The 12,131-nt window shown below is 34.6% G+C and overlaps 1 protein-coding gene and 1 long non-coding RNA gene across 3 annotated transcripts in view; one reads left to right on the forward strand and one right to left on the reverse strand.

Annotated features, from left to right (window-relative positions):
* LOC105468103 (desmoglein 4) overlaps positions 1–222 on the reverse strand; it is a 39,643-nt gene extending 39,421 nt beyond the window's left edge. Inside the window, exon 1 of the mRNA XM_011718080.3 lies at positions 2–222. Within this exon, the coding sequence (XP_011716382.2) occupies positions 2–70 (69 nt within the window). The 5' untranslated portion in view covers positions 71–222. The remainder of the gene's footprint in view (position 1) is intronic.
* The window catches only part of LOC105468097 (uncharacterized), a 73,850-nt gene that overhangs the window by 46,377 nt on the left and 15,342 nt on the right, over positions 1–12,131 (forward strand). For both annotated transcript variants that reach the window (XR_011616982.1, XR_011616983.1), the window contains exon 2: positions 3,721–3,788. This is a non-coding gene — a long non-coding RNA (uncharacterized lncRNA). The remainder of the gene's footprint in view (positions 1–3,720; positions 3,789–12,131) is intronic.

Genomic DNA, 12,131 nt, shown 5'->3' on the forward strand with positions numbered 1-12,131 from the left:
CCACTAGAACGATCAAAAGGCAAAAGTTTCTGAAGACGAGCCAATCCATTCCTTTGGGTTTCTCTTGCATACAAATCCTGTGAGATTCAATTTGAGCCCTTGTCTTCTCGGTTCCGAATTCTGCTCTACAGCAAAATACGCTTCGAGACACCCTTTTAGGAGGGCATGGGTGATAACTCTGGTGATCTCTGGGCAGAGAGATGAAGATATTCTATAATGACTCTGTTTCCCCACCCCAAACTCTCAGGCTGGTCTGGAGGACTGGCATTGTTTGGGCTCTGGGTAAGATTTTAGACACACCTTGATTCTTATTGCAATGAAACCCTTTGTTGGACACCAAAGAAAAACCTTACAGAGCTAGGACAAGATTTATAGGGAAGATAGCCAATGAATAATAAATTACTCACAACATAAAAAATAATTAAAACGCTAGGGCCTATCATCATGCTGAATAAAATTAGAAGGCTTCTTCTTACTGCCAACGTTGTAAAAGCAAAATTACATATACTGACAACACATACACACACATGTCCACTACAGAACCCACTTCAAGGAATGATACTTTTAGCAGAGGCCATTGTTGAAAGTCATCAGGCCTCAAGTATGGTATAGGAAGAAAGATAGAATAATGAAGCTCGTCTCAATTCAGTTGATTCTTGCTTCTCTCTTTAAAATGTCTTGTAGTTGAACTGCACTCTCAATTTTAAAGATATTCTTGAATAACAAAGTTAAGATGAAGGAACTCTTATTTAACTAGTACCAGTATGTTTGTTTCCATACTTTGGCATTTTCTTTCTTGCTTATTCAGTCAAACCTTATTCAGTCAAAAAATATGATATTTACAAAATCATTTTAAAGTAACTACAATATAACATTCTCACTTCTCATGGTATTACCACTGATACAAACTACATAGTGTGGGTGAAGAACACCTTTTACACCATCACAAACATTTATCAAAGAGAAACTGAAGTTGGAAATGTGAGAATTTAATGAAAAAAAGCCCAGAGTGGGATCTGGATATTTTTGAATATTGTTTCCGTTTTTTCATGTCTCCCTTTTCCTTTGTTAGTATGGGTTTGACACAGGTTATAGGAATATCCTGATGCAAAAATTGCAGGCTGGCAGCAACATCAATAAACTTAAAAGAAAATGCAGTTAACTGTTCTCTGATTTATAGATAATACATGTTGGTTGGAGAATTTCAAAGGGAGACTGTTTCCTGTCTTCACTATCCCATCACTGTAATTCAGAAACAAGGTTGACCCTGGTAATAGAATATATTCTAAGTATTGCTTACTTTTTTGAGAAAAGTAGTTTTAGCATTTTTGGAAGACAGATAAAGTAATTTATTTTTGCATTATTTCATGTCATGTTGAATTAGATAATTTAACTTGCCTAAGATAATTAATGAAACAACACTAGGTCCTTATGTGACATTGCTTTTCACAAGGGAAAAACAACATTCCTGTCTATTGTTGTGTTTGAAGGAGATATTTCACAAAGATTTCTACCGTTTGTTTACACTATAGATTATTTCTTCAGAAATATAAGATTTTCTGTCTACTTGAATGCTATTTATAGGATGGGTTTTAAAGAAAAGAAACAGGAAGCAATAGAAATAGGTACTAGATCATTTATGTGGGTACCTCTAGCTTTCTCCATTTGAAACTCCTGATTTCAGTGGTATCCAGAATTTGAATACAGATTATAATCATGAGCATATTTAGAAGATTCTTCAATAACTAAGGAGTGACTACCTGAAGCCCCATCATTTCATTTCTATTTACTCCTTGGAGATTTGTGGGAATGATCTTTTGTTTTAAATTTTTTTTGGAGACAGAGTCTTGCTCTGTTTCCCAGGCTGGAGTGCAGTAGTGGTCCGATCACAGCTCACGGCAACCTCTGCCTCCTGAGTTCAAGCGATCCTCCCACCTCAGCCTCTCAAGCACTTGGGTTTACACGTGCATATCATCACACTTGGCTAATTTTTAAAATATTTTGTAGAGACAAGGTCTTGCTATAATGTCCAGGCTGGTCTCAAACTCTTGGGCTTAAGTAATCCTCCTGCCTTGGCCTCCTAAAGTGCTGAGATTACAGGTGTGAGCTACTGTTTCCCACACGGGATGATTTTACAGTGGAATTCTCAAAGACAAAACTTGGTTATGGTTCTGAGCTTGTGTAGATAAAGAGTAGCTACTTCTGTTTCTCTTGAAGGTATCAGTCATTATAGAAACAGAGCACAAAACATTAATGCTTAAAGATAACCACAGAGATCATATAATCCAATCTCTCCTATCCTCCCTCTCTCCTACCCATGTGATAGTGATAGTCCAGAGAGGCTGTACAGTTTATTAGGGCCAAAGATAGGCAAGAATTCCATCTCCTCTTTCAAAGTCTTATATAAATACCAAACCACTTTTGGTATTTATATAAATACCAAACCACTTTTGGTATTTATATAAATACCAAACCACTTTTCATTATTAGCTATGTATATAAAGGCAAAATAATTGATGGTTTAACACTATTAGCTTTAAAAGACTTTCCCATACTTTAGAGTTTACTAAAATGTTGGTTCTATGAGCAGAATATTTTTTAGCAAGTTTTTTATAGTATTTATTTTTGATGTCAAACCAGTGACATTTCATTTGCTCAGATGAAACCGTACATTGACTTTCAGGGATGCTATTGATATTTAATTATTGTTCTTATGCTTCTGTAATGTTGTATAAAGTAGCAAGATACCTTTATTCTCCACATCACATCTGTGTAGAATATAGTGAGAGCTTTAACACACGTACTTTTCAAATCAATGCTACAGAAGGCAAAGAATTCAATATGTACCAATACAAGTTCTCTTTGAAAAACAGAAATGTAATTTATACAGGCAAAGATATTGTGGAAATGACATTAGGGCAAACTTTTCCATCAAATTATTCTAGTCTAGGGTTACTACTGGATATTATTCAAGTATCCAAGGACAATTCTATTTCTTGAAAGCAGGAGTTAGGGGAAAGGAAATTTAAAAAATATTTATGGTCCTAAAGTGTGTTGGTCAAATGCAGCACAAGTTGTTTCTAGAGCTGACACAAGCAAAGGGTTTTCAATTAGTCTGGGCCTGGGGAGCAGGGGACAAAAGGTAAACAAGGCTTGTCAAGGTTTTGACCTAGAGTAATTGCTGTGAATACATGTCTGTTCACCTACCACACTGAAGATAAACATTTTGTCCCCTCATTAAGGCAATTTATGTATGGCAACAAGGGGCCGGCCAACCAGGTTATTTAGTGAGTGTTAGAAATCATAGAGATTAAACATCAGTTTCCTAGTTATGTTATTTCCATAAAGATTATGTTAGTTTATGCCCTAAAATCATACTTACATCCTGACAGAGATGCCTTGTTGATTATCTCTGCGACTTCACAGATATAGGATATATTCCAAATAAGTGGAGACAGAATAGCAAGGCTTCTAACTTTATATTAAATAAAGTGTATTACTTACATACTTATTGCATACTTGCTACATACTTATCTTGGAAATATCATCTTAGTTTACCTCCTGCCTCCCGATGACTACAGTGGCAGCCATTCTACAGCGTGATAATGACTTAGATGTCACTCTGACTTCTTCAGTGACACTGGCAGTGCCCCTCTTAAATAACAAAGTTGTATCATGTACATGATTAACCTTTGATGCTGTTAGTTATATATCTGGCAGCCTTGACTATGGAATCTGGTCAGCTCAGGATGTCTGAAGAAGAAATCCAGCAATAGGAAGGTCGAAAGGTAGGCAGTATTTTTTGAAATATATTTCTTGGGCCATTATGTAGAAAATGCAGAAAATTTCCTGGCCCCAAATTTAGTGAATCAGAATCTTTGGGGATGAGATCTAGAATTATTCATTCTTAACATGCTCTTTAGGTAATTCTGGGGCGGCAGGCTGAAGTTGAAGAATTACTGAATCAGGGTAATCACCTGGCCCTGTGGGTGGCCCAGGGAGAGATGGCACCAGTAGACAAGAACATTTTTCTTTTTTCTTTTTTTGAGACAGAGTCTCCCTCTGTCACACAGGCTGGAGTGCAGTGGTGCAATCTCGGCTCACTGCAACCTCCATCTCCTAGGTTCCAGCGATTCTCTTGCCTCAGCCTCTTGAGTAGCTGGGATTACAGGCACCTGCCACCACATCTGGCTAATTTTTTGTATTTTTAGTAAAGATCGAGTTTCACCATGTTGGTCAGGCTGGTCTTGAACTCCTGACTTCAAGTGATCTGCCTGCCTCTGCCTCCCAAAGTGCTGGGATTACAGGCGTGAGCCACGGCACCCAGTCAAGAACATTTTTCTAATGTGAATAAGATTAGCATCTCTTCATGGGGTGGGCCAGGGGCCGGGGAGAGATATTGGTTATTTATATTTCTTTTTATTTGAAATATTTATTTCTTTTTTCCTGGTTTTCCACTGGGCTGCTGATGTCTTTAATACTGGTTCTTTCATATACTTTTGTATATGAGAGAAATGAGCTTCTGTCATATGTGTCACAATTCACTTGTTTTTTTCTTTTGAATTTGTTTGGATTTTTTTGCAATTGATAATGATTATGTTTTTGCACAGGATAGGTTTTTATAAACAATTCTGCTTTCTGTATTAGTTTATCTGTCATAACTTATTACAATACAGAAGTTTGTAATACGTTATGCCAAACTTAGTGACTTAAAACAACACAAATTTATTATCTTACTGTTCTGGAGGTCTGAAGTCCACAATGAATCTTGGGCAAGGTTGGTTCCTGCTAGAGGTTCTAAGGAATAGATGTATCTCCCTGCTATTTCCTGCTTGGAGAGGGTGCTTTCATTCTTTGGCTTATGTCCTCCTTCCAGCGATCACATCATCTCTGCTTCCTTCCTCATGTCTCCTTTATGTCAGCAAATGTACATGAATCCCCTAGGTTGTATCAAGGTGTGGAATTTCTGGGTCATAAGTGAACGTTTTTTTAACCTGCTAGAGAATACCAACTGAGCTCCCATCAGCAATTGAAGGAGAGTTTTCTTTGCTCACCAACACCAATATCAAAAGCATTCTTAGACTTTTAAATTTTAGCCAATTTGTAGGATGAGTATTATATGTCATTTGCATTTCTCTGATTATTGCTGTTAGGCATCTTTGCATATGTCTATTGGTCATTTGGATTTTTTCCTTTGTTATTAGTATTAATTGTTAATATTAATATTTAATTAATGTTATTAATATTAAATATCAATATAAACATTTAATATCATCATGTTAAAGTGTTTTCCTCTTTTTAAAACTGTAGTGTTCTCTTTGCTAAAAATAACTTTTAGTGCTCTACGTTATGCATATCCATGTATTATTTGTTGGTTACATGCATTACAAATATTTTGAACTCATTCTGTGGTTCATCTTTTAAATTTTTTTAATGAGTTCTTATCATGACTAGAAACTCTTATTTTCAGTCCTCATTTATCAATTCTTTCTTTTATAGTTAATGCTCTTATGTCTTGTTTAAGATAGCTTTTAATGTACCTATAATATATTGCCTTGCAAGTTTACATCTCTATATTACCTGGAGATGATTTCTGTAAATGGTATAGGATCAATTTCATCTTTGTTTTTATATGGATACCTTAATGTCCTAGCACATTCATTGAAAACAGTGTGTTTTTTGCACTGCTTATAAGACCAGCTATCGTAAGTCAAAATCTGTGCGTAAAATACATAATATACAATAAAGATATTAAAAATATTAAAATTTTAAATAAAAATAAGTGTTCATAAAAGTGTGTATCTTTTTAAGTTGCATACTATCCCTTTTTTCCTTTCACTTATTTGCCTATTCTTATGTCATTGCTAATTTCACTTTAATTGCATAGTTTCGTAGTAAATCTTAATATCTGATAGAGAAAGTTCCCCCACTTTGCTCCATTCAAGTGTTTTGGCTATTCTTGGATAATTGTATTTCCTGTACTTTTTAAAATCAGCTATCTGTTTCACAAGTGAACTAGGATTTTGATTAGGATTGCAAAATATGTTGAAGTAAATTGGAAAGAATTAGCAAATTTCATTTTTGGCTCAAGTATTAGAATACATAAACAGAAAATATCTCTTTTTTAAGGTTTATTTAATACAGTTTAATTATTTTTCAGTGTCAAGGTCTTAGAGACATTTTAAATACTTACTGTTTGGTACTTGAGATTTATTTGATGCTAGTAGAAATGTTATATTTTGTTAATTACATTTTCTTGCAGATAGAAATGCAATTGATTTGAACCAGTTGATTTTTGTGTCCAGTAATTTTGTTAAACCCGTATTTTAAATTTGAATGATATTTCCAAAGATTCTTTTGGAGTTTTGACTACGCAATCATTTAATCTGACAATAATGATAGTTTTCTTTTTCTTCCAGTCTCTATAACCTTTCCCTCCTACTTTTTGAACCATCAATGCCATGTTAAATGAAGCTGTGATAGTGAACATCATTGTTATTTCTGTATTTCAAAGAGAAAACCTTTAATATTCCACTATCGGGTATTATATTTGTTTTATTGATTTTATAGAAATTGTGTATGAGGTTAAGAAAATATCCTGCTCATAATTTGCTAAGAATGTTTATCATAAGAACATGCTGGATTTTAGCAAACATGTCATATATATTGGGAAGATGATATATTTTTTCTGAATCTACTACTGTGTATATTACACGGATAGATTTTCTAATGTTAACCTGATGTTGCATTGTTGGTAATAAATACAAATTTGGTCACTAGTATTTTTGATATATTCCTGGATTCAGTTTGTGACTATTTTGTTTAGGAGTTTTCCATCCAGGTTCATTACAACCAAGATAATGGACATATCCATTATCCCTAAAAGTCTCCCCATGCAACTTTATAATCCTTCCTTCCTACCCTACCCAGGCAACACTAATATGTTTTCTATCACTAGAGATTAATTCACATTTTATGGAATTATATATTATGTTATGTATTTATTAAAGTATAGTTTATTTTTTACGTATGGGGTTACACAGTGTGTTCATTTTTTGTTTGACATTTGTGAGCACAATTATTTTGCAATTCATACTCAGTTTTGTGCATCCATAGTTCATTTGTTTTTTATTGCTAAGTAATATTTAATTGTATAAGTATAGTACAAGTTTTTAAATTTGTTCATCTGTTGATGAACATTTGCATTGTTATCAACTTGGGGCTACCCGAAATAGAGTTGCTATAAAAATTTGTGTACACATCTTTGGTACAGATTTATATATATTCATTTCTCTTGGGTAAATACCTGGGAGTAGAATGTCTGGCTCATGGTGTAGATGCACGTTCAACATTTTAAGAAACTGTCAAACTGTTTTCCAAACTTGAGATATCATTTTACTTGCCCACCAGTACTTGGTATGGCAGACTTTTTAATTTTAGCCATTCTATTAAGCACGTAGTGGTATCTCATTGTAATTTAAAGTTGCATTTTCTTTTTTAAAAATAATTTGAACTTTAATTTTAGATTTAGGGTGTACATGTTGTTACATGGGTACATTGTGTGATGCTAAGTTTTGGGGTATGGTTGATTCCATCATCCAGGTCTGAGTATAGTACTCAGTAGTTAGTTTTTCAGTCCTTGCACCTTTGCCTCCCTCCCCACTCTAGTAGTGTCCAGTGCCTACTGTTGCCATCTTTATGTTTATGAGTGTCAATGTTTAGATCCCACTTATAAGTGAGAACATGTGGTATTTGGTTTTCTGTTCCTGAATTAATTCACTTAGCATAATCGCCTCCAGCTGCATCCACGTTGCTGCAAAGAACATAATTTCATTCTTTTTTAGGGCTGTGTAGTATTTCATGGTGTATAGGTATCCCACTTTGTCCACCATTAATAGGCACCTAGGTTGATTCTGTGTTTTACTACGGTGAGTAGTGCTGTGACGAACATACAAGTGCGTTGTGTCTTTTTGGTAGAATGAGTTATTTTCTTTTGGATGAGATTGTAGGGTTGAATGGAGGTTCTGTTTTAAATTCTTTGAGAAATCTCCAAACTGCTTTTCACAATGGCTGAACTAATTTACATTCCCACCAACGGCGTATAAGCTTTCCCTTTTCCCTGCAGCCTCACCAGCGACTGTTTTTGTTTTTTTTCTAAACTTTTTAATAAAAGCCATTCTGACTGGTTTGGGATGGTATCTCATTGTGATTTTGATTTGCATTTCTCTGATGATTAGTGATGTGGAGCATTTATTCATGTGTTTGTTGGTCGCTTGTATGTCTTCTTTTGAGAAGGGTCCATTCATGTCTTTTGCCCATTTTTTAATGCAGTTATTTGGTTTTTGCTTGTTCAATTGTTTAAGTTCCTTAGAGATTCTGAAAATTAGACATTGTTGGATGCATAGTTTGCCAATATTTTCTCTCATTCTGTAGGTTGTCTGTTTACTCTGTTGATAGTTTCTTTCACTATTCAGAAGCTCTTTAGTTTAATTAGGTTCCACTTGTCAATTTTTGTTTTTGCTGCAATTGCTTTTGAAGACTTAGCCATAAATTTTTTGCCAAGCCCGATGTCCAGAATGGCATTTGCTAGGTTTTCTTCTAGTGTTCTTATAGTTTGAAGTCTTACATTTAAATCTTTAATCCATCTTGAGTTGATTTTTGTATATGATGAAAGATAGGGGTCCAGTTTCATTCATCTGCATATGGCTAGCCAGCTACCTCAGCATCATTTATTGAATAGAAAATCCTTTCCCCATTGCTTATTTTTGTCAGCTTTGTCAAAGAGCAGATGGCTGTAGGTGTATGGCTTTATTTCTGAGTTCTCTGTTCTTTTCCATTGATCTATGTATCTATTTCTGTACCAGACCCATGCTGTTTTGGTTGCTGTAGCCTTATAGTATAATTTGAAGTCAGGTAATGTGATGAAGCAAGCTTACTTTATATAGACATTAATAACATTAATGAGGGCTCCACCTTCATGAGCTAATCACTTCTCAAAGGTCCCAACTCCTAATACCATCACCTTGGGGATTAGGAATCCAACGTATTAATTTTGAGAGGACATGAACATTCAGACAATAGCAACTCTGAAAGAGAGCTGAAGGAAAATTAACTAGTTCTAAATGTTAGTAATTTGGATACAAATTTTACTGTATTTAGTAGACATTATTTGTGTTGTGTGTGTTTTTGGGGCAGAGGGGTTAATAACCATTTTTAGGCTCTTTGTGAAGATGGGTTATTTTCCATTTTTATTTTATTTATTATTTGTTGGTTTCACAGAGCTGAGTAAAGTAAGAATGTCTTGACTCTGATATCATTTACTGCACATTCTCAATGTCTTCATTTTTATCATCTTTGGCAGTTTCCTCTTTGTAGAAGCTAAAATATATATATTTTTAGCTTATTTATTCCTAATTATGGCTTCTAGTTTGTCAATAGTTATCTAATTATATCCCTATTTATAATTAAAGTAAATGTACTATGTCACTGAGGCATATTAAAACGTATACAAATTTAGATCTGCTCCAAATTCCAAAACAATTAACTTGGTTTTTTTTCTACAACTTAGCTCTCTAAATTACAATTTCCTTATTTCGCTCCCTAGTGAATTTTGGGAGATTAAATTAGATACTTTTATGTAAAGAAAATAGCACATAATTTCTTCTCTTTTAGTGTGTTCCACTTTTCAGAATTTCTAGTGAGTGTTTACATATTTTACCTGTTCACTAAAACCTATAGTATGGGGTATAGATCTGACTTGATTTTTTCCACATATTAATATCTAATATTTAGTGATAGTCATTAAATATGATTTTCCTTTTTTTGTTTGCTACTCTGGTTCATAATGCATAATTTGTGATAATTGTCTCCCTGTATTTGAAATTTGATATTATATTGATTTTTAAGTTTTATTTTGACTTTCATGACTATTAAATATATTATTCATCTTAAAAAAGAATTCATTATCCTTACTTCACAAACCATAATGTTGTAAAAGGAAGGCTTTTAGGCTTTTGATAAAAGTGTTGGTAAAAGAAGACCAACCAGAAGGCTTCCAGGATTTTTCTAAGGAGGATTGAGTTCCATTAATAATAAAACCTATTAATTATGTCACTTGTCTTGAGTTTCCCCACTGCAAGTCTTATATTCCAGTTTTCCAGTCTCGTGTTTATTTTTGTCTTTATACTGAAAGCAGATTAGTTTTCTTGGTGATGAATTCTCAACAGTCAAGTTTATAGAAGATGATGTATAAAGCAAAATATGAATTTATTAATTTGCAGTGAGTAATAGCTCTTTTCATGGGCAATAACTTTGAAGTTCATATCCTCTCTGCAAAGGATGCCCTCTGCTTGCTCTGCTTGCCCTAGCAGTCAAGGTAGCAGTCCAAAAATTATTCACTGGTCATGAACAGAGAGCAAAGATGAATAGATATTTTGACACGCCCTTCGCCTAAACTGCAGGAATATTTGATAAAACATTTTTGCTCTAGGAGAAGGAAAAATTACATTTATCCTGCCAGAGAACAACACTTGTTCTTGAGTTCAGCAGGTTCAGAATCTTTCCATACGTTTGATTTCATCTATCAGGTGATCTTTTATACTTTTTTTAAATTTATCAATCTCACAGAGTTCTGGGAGTACATTTCTACTGCTACTATGATTTTTTTTTTTTTTAATGTGAAGAAAGATACATTCTTGTCCCAACTTTAGAATCCCTTTTTTGGACTCTATTTTTCAAATCTTTGAAAAATGTTTATGTAAAAATAAACCATTTTTTCTTTATCCTACAGCTCTAACTAAAAATTAGTTAAGTCTAAATTTTTACATAGCTCATCTTTTCCTAAAATGCATGTAAGATAATTGGCTGAGACACATTTTACAATCTCACAAAATGTAGTCATATTGTCATTCAAAGAGGTGCTATCACACCAATGAGCAATTTGGAAAAAGTAGTTCTGTTTGGAGTGGTGAGAATTTGATAAGCAATTTGCTGTAATCGAGGGTGTCAGTTCTCTTATAGACTGTCAATGCAAAGATGGGTTTTAGAACCATGTGAGTATAAAGAACTACATTTATTCATGTGCTGAACAAGTTTCTGTTTGCTGCTGTGCTGACTTCTGTGCATCACACATTAATTCAACATTTGTTATTTAATTATTTTCATACCCAACTAATGGCAATATAATGTAATTTTTTTTGTTGTGCCTTAAAAACGAAACAAAACAAAAAACAATAACAACATCAAAAAAATGGAGTTTTGCTCTTGTCGCCCAGGTCAGAGTGCAATGGCATGATCACGACTCCCTGCAACCTCCGCCTCCCGGGTTCAAGCGATTCTCCTGCCTCAGCCTCCCAAGTAGCTGGGACTACAGGTGCCCACCACCATGCCCAGCTAATTTTTGTATTTTTAGTACAGACGGGGTTTCACTACGTTGGCCAGGCTGGTCTTGCACTCCTAACTTCAAATGATCTGCTTGCCTTGGCCTCCTAAAGTGCTGGGATTACAGTCGTGAGCCACAGTGCCTGGTCTGTTGTGCCTTTTAAAATAAGCTAGGTGCAAGAACATGTCTCAGAGAGTGGGTAAATTGGTATGATGTTATTAGTAACAACTTATTAAAATGTTGGGGTTATGTTTACAAAAAATGATAACTTTGATGAATTCATAGCCTTTCCTTCTGGCAGTAGATATCAAAACTAATTATTCAGTCCATTCCTAAGTTTGTAATGGTAAAGCCAAGTCATGTATTGTAGAAAAATGGTTATATGTGTAAGCACTCTATGGGGGGCAAGCATCTAATTAACATAAATGATATGAAAGTTAATGACACAGGGGACCTGAAGATTTTTCTATTTTACACCGTTGGGTATTGTTACCTAATCTATTAATATGGTAGCATCTGACCCATTCTTATTTACAGGGAAATGTTCAAGAAAGGCCTGTCATGTCAGCAAATTCTGAGGTTTCTCATGGCATCTATTACCAGAGTGCCGCAATATCCCAATAGCTGTTAACAGACCTTGACAAGGCTTTCTCCATATTTTTCTCCTATCATTTCAGTGCCCACCCACCCAAAGGGCCAGCTCCTGCATTTTTTCACTTCACTGATGCCAAAGCCTCTTTGCCCACCTGTG

The sequence above is a fragment of the Macaca nemestrina genome, chromosome 19 (assembly GCF_043159975.1).
Source record: "Macaca nemestrina isolate mMacNem1 chromosome 19, mMacNem.hap1, whole genome shotgun sequence".
Lineage (NCBI taxonomy): Eukaryota > Metazoa > Chordata > Mammalia > Primates > Cercopithecidae > Macaca > Macaca nemestrina.